At 35.5% G+C, this 24,751-nt stretch overlaps 1 protein-coding gene across 1 annotated transcript; it reads left to right on the top strand.

The window, feature by feature from the left end:
• Positions 1–2,859: 2,859 nt before the first annotated feature.
• On the top strand, positions 2,860–6,629 carry LOC130718956 (uncharacterized). The gene is made up of 3 exons (XM_057569612.1): positions 2,860–3,961; positions 4,985–5,165; positions 5,917–6,629. The coding sequence occupies exons 1-3, from the start codon at positions 3,080–3,082 to the stop codon at positions 6,357–6,359; spliced, it is 1,506 nt and encodes a 501-aa protein (XP_057425595.1). The 5' UTR covers positions 2,860–3,079; the 3' UTR covers positions 6,360–6,629.
• The last annotated feature ends 18,122 nt before the right edge of the window (positions 6,630–24,751 follow it).

The following is a 24,751-nucleotide window of genomic DNA, read 5'->3' as shown; positions in this document are numbered from 1 at the left end:
CATTAGCATAAATCATTGATCACAAGTATAATGCATCTCAATGGAAGTTGGGAGAAACAGGTAGGATTGGATGGATTTCTAATATAAATGGACTTTTTTTAACACTACTTATGGCAACACTAATAATTTGTGATGGTTTTTTACAATTATAAATAGAGTTTATGTCAAAAATTACTATAAGAAAAACAGTATAATTAGTAAACATCTTGAAAAGTAATAAAATAGTATAAGAAATGAGATTTGAATTGTGTTCTTATAAAACTTTAATTTTTCGAACGATTATTAGTTTTAAAAAGGTTTTCGCAATTGTTCGGTGCAGCGGATAAAAATGCAGAATAGTAAATGATAAAAACACAAGCGATGTATCCTGGTTCACCCTTAAACGACAGGGCTACGTCTAGCAGTCCTTGGATTAACCAAGATTTCACTAAACAAGTATCAAAGACTTCTCATACACCAAGTATTATACTAGACTTCTCATAACTAATTATTCTGCAGGGCTTCTCCTACCCAAGTATTATCAATGACTTCTCCTTAATAATATAGCTAGGTTGCTAATGTCCTTGATTATAAAAATTAAAAAAAAAATCACCAAGATGCCGAGAAATTTACCGACGGTCTTTCAACAAAAATTTCAAAAATCGTTAAGTTATTCACCGTTACGATCATCGTAAATTAAACAATTTAAAATTACTGATGATTTTGACTAGGGGTGTTCAAAATATGGATATGGTTAAAACCAAACCATATCCACTGTAAAACCACTTAAATGGTTTGGTTATTATCCAAAACCAATTTTAAAAATATGGATATGGTTAAAAACCGGTTTTAAATTATGGAAATAGTTAAAAACCGGTTTAAACTGGATATTTCTCAAAATCAGTTTAAAACCAGATTTAGTTTAATAAAATTTAAATTGAATCAAATAAATATTTCATTTTCACCTAAATCTTACAAAATTGAAAACAAGATGAGTAAAAAATTGAATTATGGGAACAATTCCAATTGCCAAGTCTGCAAATCTCAAATGAGTAAACAAATTCCATTCCAGTTTTCAAAAAAAATTCAATTCCATTCTTACACCTCGAGCGGTGGAACCTGGTCCCATGGCAGGAAAGCGTCAAGAGAAAGTAGAGGTGGAGAAGGAGACTCGACAGCGGAACCTTCGTCGGAATGTGACGTCACAGATGCTCAACCGAGCGGGAGTGGGATAGAGCGTTTTGCATAAATTTCGGCCTAAACGACAGAGGTGGAGAGTAAACGACACTGTTGCCATTGTTGCATTTGGTTGGTGGTTGTTCACAAGAGGCAGAGGAGAGGGATAAACAGGAAGGGGCCATCCTATTCAATATAGCCAAACGGGTCTTAATATATGGGTATGGATATCCATATCTTATATCCGGTTTTAAACTTTGGATAACCAAATTGGTTTTAAAATAAAAAAGTGGATCCATTCGTAACCGGTTTTAGAAAATTTGGATTTTTTTAATTTTGGATTCAAACGGTTATGGATTGGATGAATATAACCGGATATTTTGAACTGGCCTAATTTTGACCATCAATAGCTTATGGTCAAAAAGTTTTAAGCTCACCAAGTTATTCATAACCTAAATCGTCGTTACTTAGGTGGTGATTTTAAAATACAAAGAGCTTTTAAGTTATCCGACTCATTTCCATATCATCTCATCCTTCATTAACCTACTCAAATAATAAAACCTAAAAATATTTCATCTGATCACATCAAATTCTACTCCCCCACCAACAATTCAAACATAACCAACTTTTATTTTCAACTGCTCTTCTTTATACATATAATTTTAACTCTTGCGAATAGAAAAAAACTCCTTAGTCAGTCCCCTACCGCTTAGTGCGCTGACCGTAGGGCGAGGGATTAGTCTCACGGCTGTCAGCTGTGGGGATACCTTGGTCACGAAAAAAAAACATATAATTTTAAAAGTTCTCTCATTTTTTGTCCCTCTTTTTCTATTATTTCGTACCCAAAAGCCTTTATTTTATAACCAAAGAAACCATTGCATTGATGGTTAGAGTCTCAAAACAAAAGAGGCAGCACGATCAACCCAGAACCGGGTCTCACTACCAGGTCACGAATGTACTGCACTGCCTGCCTGCCTGTCCCGTTTCCCAGCAAACACATCGCAATAACAATATTTTTTGACAGTCAATCTTATCGTAATTCATAATAACCATATTAAAAATTAACAGTTTACACTAATAATTAACCCACCTGTAGCAGCCTACTTACGTGTACAAGGGTAGAAGCCTCACCCGTTATACGTGTAGAGGCGACAAAATAAGCCCCCCCATCCTATCTTACTGTGACTATATCAGACCAGGACTGTACAACACACCCCTACAACTAGCACCCAATTTTAGCAAAAAAGAAAACTAAAATTGGCTTATTTTTCAAAATAATTGTTTTAGAAATAATACTACTCAATTTAAGTTGTATACTTGTATGCATAATCTTAATCAATATAACCTATTTGGAAATTTGGAAATAGAGAGCATAAAAGAGCACCAACTCTCAATATATTATTGTACCAAAAAACAACAAGTCTCAATATATTACTCACATCTCCCTCCGTGCCATTATTTAGAGTAATGATATATAAATACCTCATTTTTTAAACACTCCATTTTCACATCTTTTTATTTCTATCTCTCTAATCTTATCATCTATTACATCTCATATTTTCTCTCTCTTACTTTTTCTTTTCTTCCTATCTCTCTCATCATTCCACCTCTCCACCTCAAAAGAGAGGTGTGAATGAAACATTACTCCATTATTTAATAATAATTCGTTTTTATCACCTTCTTGCCTCGGTATTTTAACCCATCTAGCTAGATTTGAATCACCACGAACTCTCCTCATTCCTTCCTCCCTCTCCCTTTTCCCCTTTTCTCTCTTATTTCTACCCAAATTGTCACAACCAAGTTGAAACCTCTTCAACCTAGCTAGGATCACAATCACCTTTTCTTTGTCTTCTCCATCATACTCATATATGTAACACTCTCACTGTTGTGCTTCACTTTGCATTAACACTTCTCAGTTCTCATCATGATGGCTCAAAACAAGCAACACTTGCTGCACGAACTCCTTAAGGAAGATCAAGAACCATTCCTTCTAAAGAACTACATTTCCCACCGCCGCAACCAGCTGAAAAGACCTTCTCAAAAGCCCACTCATCTCCAAGTCAAGAAACAAAAACCACCGTTACAACCACCACCAACAACCACAACAACCACCGTGCATAAAAATAACTCCAACAACAACAACTTCCTCTGCAGAAACGCTTGCTTCCTCGGAGCAACAACAAAATCTCCACTCTTCGAACTCGTTAAGAGTCCATGCAGGTCACCCTCTAACGCTATCTTCCTCCAAATCCCTGCTAAAACGGCGTCGCGTCTCCTCGACGCCGCCCTCAGGATTCAGAAGAATCAGTCCAAGACGAAGCTACCCTCTAACAAAAACAGCTTCGCGCTGCTTGGTTCGTTCTTCAAGAGGCTCACACAACGTGGTGGCAGAACCAGAAGGACTGAAATCGAAGGTAGAAACAATGTTAAGGTTTCTGTTAAGGATCTGTTGAGGTGGGACTCCTCAAACAACAGAAAAAGTTCTACTAGTGTGGAGGAAAAATTGAAAAAGGAGAATGGTTTTGTTGTTGAATGTTCTTGTGATGGAAGGGCTAGTAGTGCTGTATGGTCAGAGAAATCGATGGAAATGGGTGAAGATGAAGAAGAAGAAGAAACTTCTACTAGCTGTGGTGGTCACTCTTGTGAGAAAGAAAATGCAGTTTGTGATTGCTTTGATGATGATCGTGCCTTCTTCTGTCAAAGCCCTTTTAGATTTGTTCTTCAAAAAAGCCCCTCCGCCTCCTCTGGCCACCGCACACCGGAATTTTCCTCGGCAGCAGCGTCGTCTTCTCGCTGTGGAACACAGGTTCGTATTTTGTGTGTTAAATTGCTTTTACAATTCCTCAAATGTAATGCGGCTCCTAGAATTGAACTCTTCACCTAAAAGTTTAAACATACATTTTTTACAACTGCAACGGACAACTGTGATCGGAAAATATAATAGTGTAATTTTAGTGTGCCTCCCTAATGTGTGGTGGTGGGTTAAGCCACGGTGGTCAACTCGGCGGTTTGACTCGGGGCCTTGTGCTGAGTTGAAGAACCGAGTTGAACTTGTGAGCTGACCGTGTTTTTTGTCGGCAAATGGGATCTGGATTTCTGGGTCTGCAAATTTTGCCGGAACGTTGCTTTTGCTCTAGATTGACTATTTTAGCCCTCCACTTTTCCTATATTTGTTAAAGATCCATCTAGAAGAGGGTTAAATAAGTCAATTCAATTCAATGTGTGGTCATCTTCTTGTCTTTTTGTATATTTACATTTTCTATCTTTTTACGTAGGTTATTTTTTAAAGTGGTCTAATTTTAGACTTTTTTTTTAATCTGCTATAAGAGGTCAACACATATTTTTTTAAAGAAATTTAATATATGATAAATTTTTAATGATATTTTTTTTTAAAAAAAATAATGTGTTAACCTATTATACCCGGTCAAAGTAGGTGGTGTAAAATTACACCACCTAAAAATGGTGCATATTAGGTTCTCCCTTAAGGGTTATATGGTAAAATAAAGTTGTGAGAAAGAAGTGGGATTATGTTTTTGACATTTTGTTTTTTCTCTTGTTATTATTATCTGATTCCGACATTCGTTTTAATAGAAAATGGTTCAATAGTTTCTCATTTGTATTTTTGTTTGGAATTAAATTATAGTGGGGTCTTAGAGCAAGTAACAAGAACAAAAAAGAAGTCAACAACAACCCAATTATGGTAATCCTAATCCCAATCATGAAAACGAGTTTTGAGTCTAAATCATGGCACTGTAAGAATGATTAAGAAATTATGTCAACTACCCAATCAAGGCATTATTCTAATTAAGGTGGTTGTGAATTTTGATAGGACAAAGAAAATAATGTAGCTAATGGAGTCAACGAATTCCAATCAGAGGAAGAGAAGGAACAGTGCAGCCCAGTATCTATTTTAGAGACACCCTTTGAAGATGATGATGATTATGATGGCCATGAAAACGACGAAGAAGATGATGGCTATGATTTGGAGTGTAGCTATGCCAATGTACAAAGTATGTTACTATTCAACATGTATTTTGTTTATTTTTTTATACCATTGTATTTTTGTGTGGTCATTTTCCATCGACATTGCACCGTACACGTTTCTTCATAGTTGATTTGTCCGTTACAAAATAAATCACCGTAATAGGGGCTAATTGATGAATGATTTTAGTGATATTCAAACATGATATCTATCTTTGTGGGTTCCATTGAAAGATTACAGTGGCTTATCACTCAGCAGGCATTTGGCATTGAATGTGGACTTGGCCTACTCTTTGTTTTACTTCTAGACAAAGGCAATTTTGTAATGAATTTCAACATGCCCCACAAATTTTTCATGTCAGGAGATCTGTGTTGATTGTGATACTTCCATTCAATGTTTTGTGTAATGCTTGAGCAATTTAACCCTTTTTAACATCCATCAAGTTTTTATGGTAGTTTTTAGTTGTTGGGCATTTTCATTTGTGAGCAACTTTATTGGTAAAAACTGTGCAACCTGTACTAGCTATTGCTACACTGACATGTGACATTTTAACTCTTGGTTTCTTACATGTACTACAATAACTATAATCATGCAATTATCTTAATTACTTGAATGCTTCTAGCTTATAATAAGAGTCTAAGAGATCTGCTCAATTCCGCTGAAGAAAGAAATTTCTGAAATCTGATCTGTTTGCAATGTCTTAAGAATTTTTATCATCAAATTAATTGAAGCAAAGATATTTTCTAACGTTTTTTTTTTCCCTTGTATTGAATTTTCAGGAACTAAGCAGCAGTTATTGGACAGGCTTAGTAGATTTGAGAAACTGGCAGAGTTAGATGCAATAGAACTTGAGAAGAGAATGTTAGATCAAGAAGATGAATTTGTAACTTATTCTGAAGAGGATGATGACGGCGAAACATCATGTGAAGAAAAGACCCCGGAAGACCTTAAGAGATTAGTTCATGATCTGATTATGGAAGAAGAGAGAGAGCTTGGTTCTTCAGAAGACAGGAATATGGTGATGAGAAGAGTTTGCAGGAAGCTGGAATTGTGGAGAGAAGTGGAACCCAACACCATTGATATGATGATGGAAGAGGATTTCTCTAGAGAGGAAAATGGGTGGAAGAAAAATTCAGAGCAGAAAAGAGAGCTAGCTGCGGAAATTGAGCTTGCTATCTTTTGCTTTCTAGTTGATGAAGTTTCAGAGGAACTAGTGTGTTAATGTGGGCAAATTTTGAAGCAGCTCAACTACTTAGTAAAAGTATGAATGCGTATATCTTTATTCTTTTCTTTAAAAGAGTACTGTAGTCTGACTTTGCACCTTATGTCCTTATCTGAATAGGCTAGTTAGAGAAAAAGAAACCCAAAAAGATTATTTGGGTTTGAGGGGTAATGTTGGGGTTATGTACATGATTCGTGTATGGAGCTGGCTACCAAAACTCCGTAAATCACTTTTCTCAATAGAAAACTACTATAGTATTTGTTACAGTTATTGATTCCTCGCTTTATTCTAACAGCATGTTCTATTTTTGTTTCGGGGATGAAGTGAGATGGGGGACAAGAAGTAAACTTTAATGGATCCAATGTCAAAGTGTGTCTCTTCCATTTGTCTTCAGTCTTAACCACCCATCTCAAAGATGACAAATGAATACACTAATTAAGTTATTGCCAGAAATGTGAACTTAATTAAGTTATAATATAAGGCATAATATAATCATTGATGTGTTTTCTAGGGATTACCTTTTTAGGATAATTAGTACATGACATGGGGCAACATGCAAATATCCATTCCTTCATATTTCACATTTTAGACATCTAACTTTAAGGACGTGAGAAAATATGTTGAAAAGTCTCATATTGACGATGACCAAAATAATTATTATATATATATTGAAAGACCATCTTCAAAAATTAGTTTTTGGATTAAGGGTCTCTAACATGTTGATATATAAATAAATTATGAAAAATTTGAGAGTATGTTTGAAAACACATTTGATATTTAATCAGAAGTTAAGAAAAATTGACTGGGATTTTAATCTAACAACTTATATCCATTGACTTTTTCATCTGAAAAACTGCAAAACTTAGCTAAATTTAACCCTAACATGCACCAATTACCCATCTAATGCATTAATTTTGTATATTTGTACTCATTTTTATTCAAAAGTCACTCTGTTTCCCTGCTTTCTTCCTTTATTATCATATTATCCTTCATATTTCTCACTTTTTATCTCTTTTCTTTTTTTACCTCTCAACATGGAGGTAGAAATTGAGGTTAATCAAAACATTAGTATGAGTACATATATATATATGTTTAGGAGTATTTTCGAATCTAGTAAAGTGGTTCCAAACTGAGTGTACGTTACTCTGTTTCTGATTCTCCTTCAACTTCTACAAAGGAACATGAGAGCCTAGGCCAGTTGAGTAAAAAAGTAGGAATTGTTGGGGACACTAGAATAGGAATAATATAGGTCGAGGACCTTGTGAAGAAAGGAACAATTTGACAATGACTTATCAGTGTAATCCCCTTCGTTTTTTCATGGTATTTTCTTTTCCAATGTCCATTCAAGTCTATTAATCAACTTTGCATTCTTGCTTTGTGATTTTTCTTTTCCTTGTCCAAGTGTGTCTTTTTTCTTAAAGACAGGTGAGTCATTCGTCATCGTGTGTCTATCACAATCGCTCCTAAAAGTTTTAATAAGTGAATATCCAGTCACCATTAATATTTATTTGTTTGATTGGAAGGTTAACCGAGCAGACGTGTTCTAAAATATTATATTTCATACACATTATCCTAAACTTGATTCTCAAACTAGACTTTTTGTAAACTATGTTAGACCGTGTTGGTTTCTATGCACGAACGGTGTAAATAAATTTTACACCATCATTCAATCACATCCCTTTATTTTTTTAGCTCAAAGATTAATTTTGAATTTAATGATATCTAAAATGGAAAATAGATGGTTGTGATTGAATGATGGTGTAAAACTTTTTACACCGTCGGTGCATAGAAATTAATCTCATTTTAGTTTATATTATTTTTAAAGGATAGAATTTGTAACACCAAATTTTAAATTACTATGAGAAGGATTTGCCTAATTTTATTTTTTTAATAGGCCAAATATTAAATTTACTCTTAGCACAAGGGGTGCTAACACAAATACAAAAGAGAGGAAAAACCAGAAAAAAATTACAGTCAAAACAAAACCAACACTCTAGAAGACAAGCATGCAAAAGCTAGAGCAACTACAACACAACAAAAGCATGAAACCAGCACACACCAAAGTACCCATCCAGCAACCAACCAAACAAACTCACGCCCACCCCCAATAAAAAAGACACGCCCACCCAAACCACACCAAACCCCAAACCGCGAAGGCAAAAAAAGAGAGCTCCAACCAATCCCTGCACCACGAGGATATGTAGCATTGGCCCAATAGCCTACCCTTTAACATTTATATACGTCATCCTCCTTTTGTTTTTGTTATCTAGTAAAGGATCTAAACAACACTATTCATATTATTATAGCAAAGATGAGGCCAAGAGATAGCCGAGCCCAGTAACCAAACAGTTTTGTTTTGTATTTTAAAACCTTTGATTTAAGGGTGTTAAATATGTTTTGGTGAATTTTGTGGTACTCATAAATTATTTTGGGTGTGGTACCCGCATTAAGTGATCTAATAGATTATTATTATGTGCGATAGAGTTTTGGTCATCGAGGCTTATTGACGACAAAGAGGGCTATATCTGAAAATCGTGGTTGGGGAACGATAAAAACGATGGTGCAAGTTCCGACGCTTATGCTTTTGAATAAAATTTTGGTATTGAAAAGAAGCATAAGAGTTGGGAATGAAGGATTACTTTGTAAATAATGATAATAGTATTATCATTTAACATTTATAAAAGAAACTATTAATACAAAAATATATGAATGTTGACTCAATCAGAGCATGTATGTTTGTTAGTACATATGATTTTAGGTATTATATCTTGATCTGGCTTAAAGTACCATATCAAGCACCGTGTGTTTTTAGTCCGGACTAATACACCATAATCTAAAATGATTCATAAAATAATGGGTTAAGTATCGGATTGATCCTATCTTTGTCTCACCGTCTGAGCTAAGTCCCTCCCCGGAAAATTTATTGCATTTGGTCCTCGTCTTTGAAAAACTTTTGGAGCGGATCCTCGCCAGAGGGCGAAGCTTCGACGAGTGCTTAAATGACATGCTGACTGGATTTAATGAAGTGAAGTGGAATTAAAAATAATAATAGTAAAATAAATAAAATACACATCAGAAATTTTAATTTAACTAACAAAAATAAAACTAATTAACAAATCTAACCCAAAAATTAATTAACAAAATCAATTTCCCTCAAATTAACCCCAATCTTCATCTTCATCAAAACCAAACTCATGTTCCGGAGAAACCAAATCCGTTTTATTTCTCAGCAAAACAAGAAACAAAAGATTCATCAACTCCTCTAAAAAATGTACTTTTGATGATTGATCCAGCAAAATCACCCAATTCCCCCACTTCACTCTCGAAATCATCTTCATTTTTTGATGATTGATCCAGCAAAATCACCGAATACCGAAACCCATGTTCCAGAGAAACCAAAACCGTGACTCTCACGACCACCACTCTTTCGCCTCTCAACTCTCCCTGGTTCGTATCCTCCACCTTTCTCACGACCCCCAATTTCACTGTATGACTCTCACAACCGTGTTTTTTCTTCATCCTCAGTCTGGGCATTAATTTGATAAACCCCAAATCGGTTCTTGATGCTAGATCTGGAAGCACCACTGTCGATGAAGCCCCTCCTCTATGGTCTCAACCTCACGACGTCACCCCAAACCTCCTCCACCTATAACCAGAGATCCGTGAGCTCCAATCCCACCCCCAAACCCCAATCTGCAACCTCACCCACCCACCCCCAACCAGATATGTGAATCGAAATTGCGAGACAACCGAGAGGAAGATCGAAGGGCAGAAAAAGAGGATGGTGGTTATCGTGTCGGCGACGACGGTGGAGACAACCAGGGAGCGATAACCAAGGGATTCGAAGGGTTTTGTGGAGGAGATGAGGTTTGTGGCAATGAAGCATCACACCAGGGACCAGGCTAAGGAGGGTGAGAAAGAAGTCACGGAGCCTGAGGAGAGAGTGGTTACTAAGTGGGAACCAACCGTCGATGGCTACTCGAGGAAGATGATGTTGATGATTCCATGTTTCTTTCTCCCTTTTTTTGTTAAGCCTGTACTGGGTTTCCTAAGCTGTTATAAATATTTTCTGGGTTTGATTGATGATAGTGGTAGAGAGGAGAAAAGGAGAAAATTAATTTTGTGATTTTGGGTTAAATATTTTTTAAGTTTTTTTGGAAGAAGAGGAAGATGATGATGATGAAGATGAATAAGAAAAATAAAAGAGATGATGGTGGATTGAATTTTTTAAATTTGAGGGGAATTTGATTTTGTTAATTAATTTAGAGTTAGATTTATTAATTTGTTTTATTTTTGTTAATTAAATTAAATTTTCTGATGTGTCATTTATTCTCATTTTTTTAATTCTACGTGGGCATTATTGACACAGTCTGCATGTCATTTAAGCATTCGCCGGAGCTCGGACCTCCGGCGGGGATCCGCTCCAAAAAAATTCAAAGACGAGGACCATTTACAATAATATTTCCAGCAAGGGACCTAGATCAGACGGTGACACAAAGACAGAGACTAATATGATGCTTAACCCTAAAATAATTGCATAATTTGCAAAGTGTTTTTTTTTGTTTAGTTTAAAAAAAAGGTCTTTCTATCGTAAAGATAAAAGTATGTCAGACTTCTGACAAGGTCTATGACCTAGTTTTCATCTTAAAATTTTGTATCTCAATTAACATTAAATTTCTTCTAAATTCAATTAATATTCATGTTAATCTAACCTATGCATTATTTTAAATCGCATGTAAACTCTCTTTCTGATAAACTCGGGTAAAATCAGGTAAACTCGATAAACTCAGGTAAACTCGTGAGTTTACTATCGAGTTCACGAGTTCAACAAAAAATTGAGAAAAATAATCCAGTGACCAAAATGGCATCAATTCATGATTTATTTTGCAATATTATTTTTATTATTCCTGAATATCTCTCACTTTGTGTCTCTTTCCCTCTTTTTCTCTAATATTTTTTTGTATCGCGCAAAAGAGTGATTTGCGGCAATATATCTGAAATTTCTTACAAGCCTTGATTTTGTGTTTTTTATGTTATATAAATTATTCTAAGTCTAATAATATATTGAGAGGCCTATAAATAGTTAGATTTTAATCTTGTTTGAAGATCATGACTTCTTTGCTCCTATTTGAAGTTTTCAGTCTTTTACCTTATGAGCATGTGTTACTTTTTCCTATTAACTAATATTTAGTCATTTTGTGTATGATCTTAACTTGTTCTTATATATTTGTCAATGTATTATTTGCGGATTTAAGTATATTTATTTTATTTTATTAGTGTTCACATCATTGTCGTGATTTTTTAAATGTTATTTTTGTATGAGGTAAACTCTTACGAGTCGAGTTTACGTGCACTCCACTAGTTTATGTAAACTCTCGAATTTGACTATTCTTCATGAGCTAAATAGATTCGCATACCATATTGGGTAAAGCTCATGTCACCACCAAAACATACTGCCCAACTCCCACCAACCGGACCAACTCCATAACAAATGCATATATTTATGTTCCAATTAGATTTTAGATAGGAAAAGCCTTGTCTTTGAATCAATCATGAAGAAAACACTCAAACAAAATGACCTTGGCTGAAAGCCAATTCCAATATCGAATTTGGAAAGGTCCACCACCCGCTCTAGGTCTGCCAACCCATCTTTGAAAATGATTTCATTTCTTTGTAGCCACAGATCAAGCGAAACTACACACCATATCGCCCAAAGCGCCTTTCATTGCTGGCTCGCTAATGCGCCATCCCACTCATAAGCGGGGTGGGCTAGATTTTTTAACCCGATCTAAAAGGCGGGCTAGTCCCGTCTCGTCCCGTTTTATGGCAGGTAAAGAGCAAAGCCTGACTTGCCCTGTTCACATGAGTTGCTCATTTCCTTAAGTACATATTTCATTGTGATACTCATTGTGTATATTTCAAGCTTAAACACTCAGTCTAAACACACGAGCACCCGAGCTTACACTTCTTCTATCTGAAGGTTAAGCCACAGGGACACAATATGAGCGGGGGGGGGGGGAGGGGATTGGACTGTGTCTATGGAATTCAATCATGATTGACTAGATTCTTCTGGACGTTGTAATGATGTCGTCTAACAAACGCTTCGTCCAGAGACGTGTTGTGCAGACCATAATGTAAAGTAATAAGCAGCAGATAATGCACACATCATTTATCCTGGTTCACCCAATATAGGGGGTTACGTCCAGTCCTTGGCACCTACCAAGATTTCAACCATCAAGTATAAATGACTTCTCTTTACAAGTACTCAATTTCTCATGGCTCTTCAGGTATCAACGAGTATTCTTGTACATGTTTCTCAAAGCATAACGAGTATTCTTGTACATGCCTCTCCAAGCATAACGAGTATTCTTGTCCATGCCTCTCCAGGAATAACGAGTATTCTTGCTCATGCCTCTCCAGGCACTACAAGCATTCTTTTCCCATGCCTCTTCAGACACATTGATTTACAAATATTATGTTTGAGGTCTTGTTTATACAGACTTCAGAGATGCATACAAATGTATCCGAAGAACAATTTATTTCTAATTTTATAGGAGAGAGCTGATAAGATCTAAGTGCTCTCAATCCTTTCTTCAATTGACTTGATCACATTGCTGAATAGATGTTGGAGACTCATGATCAAGATCATTCTTCAATCTTCACTTCAGGCTTAGAGTTTGTATCTTTTTGAGCAAGCCTTTTTCTCTTTCTCTTTACTCATGCTCTTCAAAGCTTAAGCATTTATATGATGATTGATTTAGCTCATCCTTGCTTCTCTTCATTCTCACGGTTGCTCCTTCTATTGAGGTCTTTTGGATATAAGAATTGCACAATAAGACCCTCAACTTTAGAGAGCTTGTCCATCTTGCTACATAGCTCTTAAATTGATGAACAACTTCAGCTTGTGAGAACTCATGACCAATTGATAATGCTCCCGCTCAATTAGTGCATTCTATTTCTTTCTTCTTCTTTCTCTTCATCTTCTTCTTCTCACCAATATGAATTTGACTATGTAGAACATTCTCTCTTTTTCATAGTTGAATTCGACTCTTCAGCTCATATTCTCTTCTTTCTTTTCTTTCCTCATTCTCTTCTTTTCACTTTCAACAACTTCGATGGTTGTCTCTTTTGACAATTTCCCCAATCGTTGCTCTTCTCTACTCAGTCATCATGATCATTGCTCCCTGATCATTATCTCTCTCTTTCTTCTGCATATGCTATTTATACCGAGTCTTGAATATATCACAGTTAGAAGGTGTAAGACTTATTGAGTAAATTGCAGTGGATGTTAGAGAGTGTGAACTAGTCGTTCTGAGCACAGGTACTTGATAGCAGATATTTTCATTTGTGTCCGATGAATTAAGACTTTTGGTGCTCTAGGGAAATGCTTTGAGCAAGTCTTCATCGTCATGATAACTGTAAGACGTACTTTGTTGGTTGATTCCAGCTAATTATGTTCAGGCTTAATTTCAACTTGGATAGCCTCTTGACCATTGAAGCTAGCTCTTGAAAGATATTTCTTCTTTTACCTTAGAGGCATGCTTCATAGCTTGTGTTGATGTGACAACTCTGTACTCTTGACTTGTACTTTTGTTATGGTCAACTAGTCAGACGTGAACAAGCATAATGTTTTGCTTTAGTTGCTTGCTCGAACTATCCATTTATCTTCTAATTGCTTCATCCTTCATATCTTTGGTTCTCTTTGAGATAAAGTCATTCTGCATAGGAGTAGAACTCAGACGATGGCATTCTTGGATCATTGTAGTTGTGAGACGTTGAGTTGAGATGTAATAATATAACACAAGAAATGAGGTTTGAATTGTGTTCTTATAAAACTTTAGTTTTTCAAACGATTATTAGTTTTGAAAGCTTTTTCCCAATCGTTTGGTACAGCGGATAAAAAAGCAGAAAAGTAAACGATAATTACAGAGACGATATATCCTGGTTCGCCCTTAAACAATAGGGCTACGTCCAGTCCTTGCCTTAAGCAAGATTTCATAAACAAGTATCTAGGACTTCTCATACAAGTATTATCCAAGACTTCTTCTAACCAAGTATTCTATATGACTTCTCATAACCAAGTATTATCAAGGACTTCTCCTTCACTAAGTATTCTCAAGGACTTCTCCTTCCCCAAGTATTATACATGACTTCTCCTACAATCTTTTTCAAGATTGTTCTTCTACATGTTTCTCTTCTCCCAAGAGGGATAGTAGAAAGGTTCTAAGCACATGAACTACAAAGTACTGTAGTTGATTTGACTTTATAAGATACTTTGAGTTCTAGATCTAGAGAGAGCGTGATCTAAAGATTTGACTCTTAAGTGTTTTTATCTCAGACGATGTAAGGGCTTTCTTACTTTCTTGCTTGATGCAGATTTCTAAGTCGGATGAAAGATTTTGCGTTGGTGATTCTTATTCCGAAAATATTCAACTCCTCGTTTTATACTTCAAGTGCTTATAGAGTTTGTTGATAGCTGTTGGAGCGTGCAGAGCACATCAAGTTCTAGCTGTTTGATCAAACGCTCATTTCGTGAGGTGCATTAAATGTGTTGTACCCTTTGATTTAGACTTGTTGCTACCAATTGTATCTTGTCAGTCGGTAGGTTGCACTTGAGCTTTGTTCCATTCCTTTTGAGAGAGAAAGATGAAACTCGATAACTTTGTACTTGTTTCCTTGGCCAATGTGCTTTGTAGAGTATCACGTGATCCTTTTGCACTTGACTTTCTCCTCAAGAACGTCGGAGATATTTTCCAATTGGAAGATGGCGTTAATCTCTAGACACTGCTTCCTTTGGTCAGCTTGAGATAGACGAAGAATGCATTCAGTCAGTTTAGTCTTCTCTTGAACACACGGTCTAGCGGATTTGACTTTTCTTAGCTTGTGCAGATTGTCTTGTAGTTTTGACCATTCTTCTCTTTTGTAAAACTGTCTTGTTGCTTTGTCTTGCATTAACCATCAGACAATAGAGTATGTGAGACATAAGTGATATTTCCTGAAATATAATTCACATGAAATTTTTAACCATTTCACTTATAATCTTGACATTGTTATCATTCAAAATATGATAAACGATGTAATTAGCGTTTGAACTTAACATGAGTGTCTGTACAATCCAATTTGTGAGCATTGACTTCTTGGACTAGAGAGATCATGCGTTCATTGTAGGGACGATGCCGGGACTTTGCACATGTTGAATGTCTTGTGTACTTCAGTTGATTAGACCACGAATGTTTAGACGATGTCAGATCATAATGCTTGTTGAAATGGCATTGCCTTATAGACATTCCTTTGCAACATTTTCCTTTCTTCAGCGTCATTGGTCTATTGAGCATTGAGTAGTTATTTGATGCTTAAACCATGATGCTTGATTGAGTTGAGTTGTTGCTTTCTCTGATTGTTGCTTATAGATTCTTGAAGTCTGTCTTCCAACGATGCTTGATGCTTGTGAACTGTAGATTGTTTAGCTTGTACACGATGTCATAGTATAACCTTTGTTGAGTTGACCTTGAGTGCTTTAGTTTGACTTTTCTACTTGTAATTTGACGCTTCTTGCTTGCACTTGTTTTCTTCTTTCTTCTTGTTGATCTTTGATAAGAGTTGTGTCTTGTCTTCATTGTTTTGTCTTTGTCTTCTTGTTCTTCATGTTGATATTTGCTATGTCATGAAGCTTTGTCGTTTTATCATGGTCGTCATTGCTTTGACATGATCTTCATTGTTTTATCATCATTAAAATATTTGTTCCTCTTGAGAGAGAACTTAGGTGGACCTTACACTATCATCTCTTATAGAGAACTCAAAGTAGAAAATCAACTTACACTTTTTTCCAAGGTGTCGAGCCTGAAGAGACTTGGTAAAGGAATACTAAAGAAATTCTTGAGAATAATTTATAAGAGAAAAAGTCTTGAAGAATAGTTATTTGAGTTCAGTGGATAATATTGGTCGTATAGAATCATTTTGTAGCAAGCCCTCAAACCATACAGGCCTTGTCCAAGAACAGCCAAAGCGAGCGTCCTTAATATACTCACCCACTTCCCCTCTACACAGGGAACAAATCTTCCTCCAAGAAGTGCCTCCTTTTGACATTGCTTCTCAGTTCTCACTGAGACAACAATATAACAACGTTCCCAAAGAAAGACCTAGATTATAAGAGGCAACAGAGCTTTCCAAATAGACTTCTCTAAAATTAAGAAGGCTGAGTTGAGGTGAAAAGTCCCAAATGAAACTGAATTAGTTTCCTCTTTTTCCTGCCTATAACATGATTTCACAGTGTAGTGTACTGCCCTGAATCTCTGAATGGCAAGATATATCCTGTTGTGAGTTAGAATGTTGTTCGCAAGATATTCCCCAAATCAGTAGGAGGTAGAATTGTTGAATTTTAGAAATATCCCAGGATATATTTGTCTCATAGGACTTCACAAACTTACACCTTTTGGACCTCATTGTAACAAATCCTTAGAGGCTAGCCATCTATGCTTCTTTAGATCAATTAGATTCCCCATTACAATCAACCACTGACCATAGTGGAGTATAAGTTCTCTTCGATATAGAATATTATCCAAAACCCAAGAGGATTGTCTCTTCTTGTTAACCTGCAGAAAACAATTGTTAAGGAAATGTATAATTACCTTGACGCAATACGCATTGGGTTCTTGAAGAATCCTCCAGGATTGCAATACTAATTTTTTCTAATTCTTTCAATCTTCCTTCAAAAAGAAAAGTTCTTTGATAGGCAGAGGCTGTTCATGATGATTTATAATCGAACTCGCCTTGCAAATGGTGAAGGCTCTATTGAGAATTGAGAGAATGATGATTTGTTATTGAGTAAAAGTGAAAAATGAATTGGTGAATTACATCAGACTCAGCTTTCAGCTTAAATACTAGTCCTAATAGCTTAATACTACCTCTAACTAACCTGTAACTGCATAACAAACTCTAACAAACTATTGTTAAATACTAACTATTCTAACTGACTATTGTTACTCGGTGTTAGGCTCAACTCTAGGGACACTTATTTTTTATATTTAACTGGTTAGCCAGAGGCACCAGTGATATCAGCATATATATTGCTCGACTTTTTGCTCTGTAATGTATATTGATTTTGGTCTATTGCAGATTATGCAATTATATCATGACCTCCACTTCATGATTAGTTTTGCACTCCTGCTCAAGAGCTAGTTTTGAAGTATTGGACCCCCATAATATCCCCTCTTCAGAAATAGTATCAGCTTGTGTTTGCACAATATGCCTCTTTCTATACTTGCAAGGATTCCCGTTTTTCTTGAATGCTAGAAAGTTCATGGACTTCTTCCCTTTGGTCGTTCCTATGGAATTTTCATAGGCTTTTTTAGGTAAGGCTTTAAACATATCAGCCCACTGATGATTAGTATTAGTCAATTCTAAACACATATAACCTTTTTGCACAATGTGAAAATAATATAGGTTTATTTTATTATTCAGGTCTTAAGAGCAATATAGTATTTTACTAGTTGTCTATTTACTATTTATATTCGGTACTTAGTTTTCTATTGTAACACAAGCCGTCACAATGTTACCCTAATAGAATTCCGCTTTCTCTTCTCTCTTCTTCCTCTCCCTCTTTTCTCTTTGCATTACTTGTCTTCTCTTAACACACATGATCTCTAATAAAATGATGTCTAATCTTTATATGCTTAGCCATAGAAGTAGAACGATCAATAGAGTTTTAGAAAGATTGACGACACTTGTATTATCACACATAATGCCAATGCAATTTCAAAAAATGTTGTAATCTTCTAATTGATGCTTTACCCTAACACTTGTGTATAGCAAATTCCAACAACTATGTATGTATTCTGCTTCAGTAGTTGAAAGAGCTAAAGTGCTTTGTTTCTTTCTAATCCAAGAGATCATATAGTTTCCAACATAGTGACATCCTCTACTTGTACTTTTCCTTTCAATTCTATCTTCAACAAAATCAACATCAAAGTATCCTTTCAACCCGTATCTTTGTTGCTTGTATATCTCAAGGATGATTACCAGTTCCAACGAGATATCTATAAACTATTTTCACTGTATTTAAGTAAGATTCCTTAGGAGCATATTGAAGTCTAGTACATAAAACACTAAAATGGATATCATGGTCTTCCTTAGGTATAATACAAATGCAAATATGCAATATACCTTTGAAGAGAGCAACAAGTTTACCATTCTCATACTTAGTTAGAGTCGCACTAGGACGGATGAGAGTCTTCATAGATTTTTATTTCTCCACTTTGAACTTCTTTACATACTGTTTGGTTCAAAGGAGGGGAGGGGAGGGGAGGGATTTTAATGGAGGGGAGGGGAGGGGAGGGGAGGGGAAGGGAGGGGAGTGATTTTAATACTTATTATGTTTGGTTCATAGGAGGGGAGGGGAGGGAAAATAACTTATTTTTATTTGGTTCATGAGGGGAGGGGAGAGATTTTATAATTAAAATTACCATAAACCTCAATCGACAGCACTACTCGTTCCAGTGCAAAAGCAAGGAGAAAATCTCAGAAAAAGTTCAAAGGAGTTATATAAAATCTCAAGGCCTGCACGGTATATAGCCTATTGCGAAAATCAATGATCTAGGTTATTGCGAAATGGTGTGAATTTGATAACATTGAACAAATGGAAAAGGAAAAAGAAAAAAGGGAAATTTGTAAGAAAGATGAAAAACCCACCTGGAAGAAGGAAATGGAACAGAGAACAACGGATTCAAAAAATGTAGAACTAGAGTAACTGAGGAAGGAAAGCCAGCAGAAGATCCAATAGTGAGTGTGACGGTGGAATATTAACAAAAAGAAGGGAAATCCTAGGATAAAAAATTGGAATTTTAAAATTTGTGCAGGGTTATTTTTGTCTGAAATTTATTTCCCCTCCTAATTCCCCCACTTTTGGGGGGAACAAAAAATTGAGGTTGGAGGGATTTTGCTCCCCTCCAATTCCCTCCCCTCCCCTCCTAAAGTTTGAATCAAACAAAATCAGATTTTAAAAATCCCTCCCCTCCCCTCCCCTCCCATCCGTTCTCCTCCAACCAAACAATCCCTAAGAGTTGCATGTTGTACTCGGTTTAATGGATATAGATACTATCAGCACACTATTTCACTTGTCGTCCAAGGAAAATCTTAAGTGCACTCATGAGACTCATTTCAAACACTCCCTACATAAGCATAGAGAAATTCTTGCACAATAATAGATTAGTTTATTCAAAGATAATATTATCCACATAGATTTGAAGAAAATCTTTGTTAAACTCTTTTCTTTTGCACAACGTTGTGTCTACATTTTCTCTTAAAAAACCATTTTCTAGAAGGAAGCTATGATAGCAATTCCGTAAGTGTACGGATTGATCGAAGTAATAAAAAAGATTGTCGAACCACATGGATAGTTGTTTGTTGATTTGATCTTGGAGATTAATGTTTGGAATGGAAAAGAAAAAGAAATATAGATTAAAGTTTGTTGTGATGGAAGCAATTGTAACAAAAGCATAAACAAGAATCTTGTAAAACTTATGAGAAAACAGTACCTTAGGTCAAGTTTCACCTAATTCAGTTATGTTACTCACAATCTAATTTATATATGAACTCTTAGGAACATTTCTATGGTGATGTAGCCTTTACCTTCACTTGTTAATACCTTAATCAAGTAAATCATTCAATTTCAGTTGCTAAGCCTAATGCCTTAGTACCTAGTCAATTCAATTGAAGAATGAAGCTTGTATGTTCAGGCCAACACAATAAGTTCCCACCCTTATACCTAAGTGATAGCAAACAAATCAATCTAATCCCAAGTCCCTTAATCCTTACCAACTGCCGTTATGCAAGAAGAAAGCCAAACACTTGCATGCATTCAAGAGAGTATTGAAAGAGAGAAAAGATACATAGAAAGGAAACTTTATTCATATAAGAAACTCAGAAGTTCATAATATAACTTAAACTAGGATCCACAATCCCCAAGGTACAAAGGTAAACTAGCCAAACATGGCTAGAGAACTCATAATGCAAATCAAAAGAACAAAAACCTGAATTAAGAGTGCCAAGAAGCCTCCCACAAGCTCCAAGAAACTAAAACTCTAAGTTTTGTTCAAAAAGTTACAAGATACCTAAAAGAAATAACAAAATCCCTATTTATAGAGTTTTCGGCGGTCATCCACGCATGTGTGTGGCCTTCTTCACGCACATGCGTGGGAAAAAAAGGCTCAAAACGCAAAAATCGCAGCATCAGGTTTTGCCACCACACATGTGTGCCATGTATACCACGCACATGCGTGTGCATCAGGTTTTTCCAACAGTAGCTCCACGCATGTGCGTGGTATACATGGCGCACATGTGTGGCTCATCTGATTTTTCTTCAATTTTGTAACTCCTTCTTCATCTATCATCATGGCTCATTACTTGGCTTTCAATCATCATCATTTTCCATCAAAAACCTATCAAACCTGAAAAGAATCTCAAGAAACCATCAAAACAACAATGTAACTCACGGAAACATCTCATTAATCATGTTAACTCATCAATCCATCATTCAATTTACCAAATAAAACCCCTAAACGACCATCAAGACTCAAATTCTCACAAAGTTCCAGCTCCAACCTGACCATAGGGATGAACCTTAAACTAAAACTAATAAAAAGATCAACTAAATAAATTAAAAACACTTAAACTAATGCAGATGCAAATATGAATTAAAAAGGGACTCAACTTGACTCAAAAACTCAATAAATGACTCAAAAAGGAAAAGAAAGAAACAAGAAGGACTCGACAAAGATAGAATAAACCTCGGGTCATCAAGCTACTTAGTTTATCATACCAAGCTCTAGAGGCATGTCCATTACCATATAGTGCTTTCCTCAAACTAAAAATATGGTTAGGAAGTTTAGAGTCTTCAAAATCAGAAGGTTGTTTCACATACACATCTTCCTCTATGGAGCCATTAAAGGAAACACAATTTTAACATCCTTCTAAAATAACTTAATTTTAAGGGTATGTTTAAAAAAAAGAACTTAATTTTAAGGGTTAATTATGTTTATGGTCTCTGATTTATACACTTGAATATAAAATGATCCCTGAAAAAAATTCCATTGATTTAAAATAGTCCTTATGACGTCATATAATTTATGTGACAACTTTTTTACGCATTCACTTGTCCACATAGGCTTCCACATGGACTTTTCATATATGTTTTAGCCCTTGAAATTTATTTTATAAGATTTGGTCATTATCACATTTTCACCATCTCAGTTGTCAAGCTTTTAGGGTACTTGGTTCTTAACAAGGTATCAGAGCCTCTATGACTAAGCGGTCTAGAGTTCGATCCTTACCGCTCCAATTCTTCAAATGAAAAGTTAAATATTAACACATGGTAGGTGAACCTGATCAATACATGATTTATGCACATTATTTGTGATACTAAGCTGGATTACATTTCTTTTGTGCATTATTTGGTGATTTAGCTTACTTCTAACCTCTTACACTTATTTGAGATTTTAATGGAAAAATTCTTAATTCTTCATTCTTATCTTCTATGACCCTTTGTAGTAGAACATGTTGAATCTGAAGCTCTAGTTATCGGAACGAGATAAATAATATGTCATTGAAAAACTAGAAAATATCTCCGCAATGCACATCATTTGTGATACTAAGCTGGATTACATTTCTTTTGTGAATTATTTTGATGACTTATCTAAGTCCTGACCTCTTACATTTATTTGAGTTTTTAATGGAAAAATGTTTAATTCTTCATTCTTAGCTTCTATGACCCGTTGTAGTAGAATAAGTTGAATCTGAAGCTCTAGTGATCAGAATGTGACAAATAATATGTCATTGGAAAACTAGAAAAAATATCCACAATTTTCATTTGGACCTTCACTGATAAATTAGTCTCTAACTTGGTCAAAATCTAGTTGTAAGCTTGCTGTCGCTGGAACCTTTGAATCTGAACAGTCTGAACTAAAATGACCAAATCTTGAGCTACAAGACTCAGAATTAGACTCTATTTTAAGCCAAGTGATTCTAACTTAAAGAATTACAACTTTAATTCACAACTCGAGTGAAGATCAGGCCACTAAATTAGTGTCGCAAGGATCTGCAACTGAATGATATTGTTGCGTGTTATTGGACCATCTGAATATTGGGGCACTTGCTCTTAATGGGCTCACACCAGTGAAGCACTGAAGAAGATAAGAAGAAACAAGAATTTGGAGAAGGTTTTTATTATAAGTACCCTTGTTTTAGAATGGGTCAAGGATGATATTGTTGCGCGTTATTGGACCATCTGAATATTGGGGCACTTGCTCTTAATGGGCTCACACCAGTGAAGCACTGAAGAAGATAAGAAGAAACAAGAATTTGGAGAAGGTTTTTATTATAAGTACCCTTGTTTTAGAATGGGTCAAGGATCTGATGCTTTGCACTTGTTTTTTGCAAATTCTTATTTCCCTAGCTTATGTTGTTTTCTTTCTCTTTTATTTTTATGAGTTTTCACTAAAATCCATGGGTTGCTAAAATCCTAGTCAATCTTAGGGTGTAACCTTCTAGATATGCAAACTTGAGATCTTTTGCGTATTGAATAATTTGATATTTCTTTTGGAATTTGATTTATCTTTCTTCTCTTGAGATTCTAAATATTTTCTACGAGTGTTACCAGTTGGAAAAAGCCTTGTGTGTTTATGATTTGTTTTTAACGCTCATTTACGAGAGAGAAAGAGTGTGAGAGTCGATTGTAATCACACTCTGTAAAGGAATTTTAACCTCTAATGCCGATTGGTGTTTGTTTTTAGGATTCTATGACTTGAGATTACTCTTTGTCTATGAGGGCCCAGTTGTCCCTTCTTAACTTGAATAAATCGAATTCTAGACGATTGTCTAGTATATAATCTAGATTATCAACTCACGACGATTGTCTAAGAATTTCATTAAATAAATAAATATCATCTTCTATCATCGAGGATTGTCTATAGCACATTGAACAATTATTTCATTAAGATATACACCATCTTTTCTGATAAAAAATATTGTTTTTTTATATTCCGCTTCAACTTAATTGCAAACAAATCAACCAACTCCATTCTTTTGTTACTACGATTTTCTTTACTTTGGTTATTAGTCTGCCGAGTCCTTGTGAAACGATCCTGGTGTCTCGACACCTTGTACTGCACGTATTGCAAAATTACTTTGACATGCACCTCCAACAATGTGTTCACAAACAATCCAGAAGGATGTGCCCTTAGGGAAGACACTTACACGGATTTTATGACCATCCCCTGGAGACATTGAAGGGGAATGATATATTAATTTATTAAGATAATTAATTTTGTTAGGACTCCTTCTCGAAGAAAATACCACTCCATAACTGCCAGGCCTGGGTGCACAGTAGCAGCAAGTGTGTTGCAGTTTCTGCAAACAACCCCCACTACGTGCAAATGCCTCCTTCGTTAATCTCTATGTCACGCACCTATAAACTAACCTTCACAACAGTTTTGTTCGAAGTTTCTTGCCACAAAAACAACACCACTTTAGGAGGCGATTTTTCAAATTTCCCTAGGAATAACCCACACCACGACTTCAAAGATCTCCAACCCACCAGTGAGCACAAAGATTTTACTATAAAATATCTGTTCTACTCACTAGACCACAGAATCACATCCTCTTCAGTGCAAGGAATCAGCGAATTGCACTGATTTAAATACCATAAAGTGACATTTAAATTTTAAAAATTCTTTTTCGAAAAATGTTTATTAACAAATAGTGTTGTATTATTTTTTTGGAAAAACCAAATATAGATTAAAATAGGCAAAGCCTAGAGTATGATTACAATAGGTAAAAAAAGGGACCAAGGCCCACTAACTAGTTATGTTTTTTTTTATTAATTACGGTCACCTCCTTGGGGTTTCTCGTTCTTTTATATATATATATCATAATTATTTCCTCTCTTAGGCTACCTCAAGTGAGTTTTTTTATTACAGCCCTCAATATATTTTTTTAAAAAAAAATTATGATTGTTAATTAAAATACCTATTAACTTTCATTAATATTTCTTAATGAAAGTTTGAAGGAAATGTCAATTTATGATTGTTAATTTGTTAAGCGGACGATTCCTTTCCGGCCTCAGCGATTTTCTTTTTCGTTTGTCCTTATGGTATGTTTCGTGTGATGGTTCATTGGCAGTTGTAGGTCTTTTCGCTAACTATTTTTTTGCTCGGCGGTGAAAGCTGAGTGGTATGAAGCTTCGATCGTTATCTAGCTTCAATGGTTAGTTTTGGTTTGTTGATTTTGGGTGGTTTTCTTTTCGGCTTGGTCAAGGTTGAGAGGACTTGTTCTCAACATTCTAATTAATTAATGAGATTGAGCTTTCAAAAAACAAACTTTCATTAATACTAAAAAAATTA

The sequence above is a fragment of the Lotus japonicus genome, chromosome 5 (assembly GCF_012489685.1).
Source record: "Lotus japonicus ecotype B-129 chromosome 5, LjGifu_v1.2".
NCBI lineage: Eukaryota > Viridiplantae > Streptophyta > Magnoliopsida > Fabales > Fabaceae > Lotus > Lotus japonicus.
The sequence above is the reverse complement of the archived record's forward strand: the minus strand, read 5'-3'. Positions and strand labels throughout refer to the sequence as shown.

What these genes read in the sequence shown, in the direction of transcription:
- LOC130718956 (XM_057569612.1), top strand. Translation starts at nt 3,080, where the DNA reads ATGATGGCTCAAAACAAGCAACACTTGCTGCACGAACTCCTTAAGGAA. An exon ending in CTTCTCGCTGTGGAACACAG is followed by an intron (nt 3,962 to 4,984) that starts GTTCGTATTTTG and finishes GAATTTTGATAG; the next exon opens with GACAAAGAAAATAATGTAGC. An exon ending in TAGCTATGCCAATGTACAAA is followed by an intron (nt 5,166 to 5,916) that starts GTATGTTACTAT and finishes TTGAATTTTCAG; the next exon opens with GAACTAAGCAGCAGTTATTG.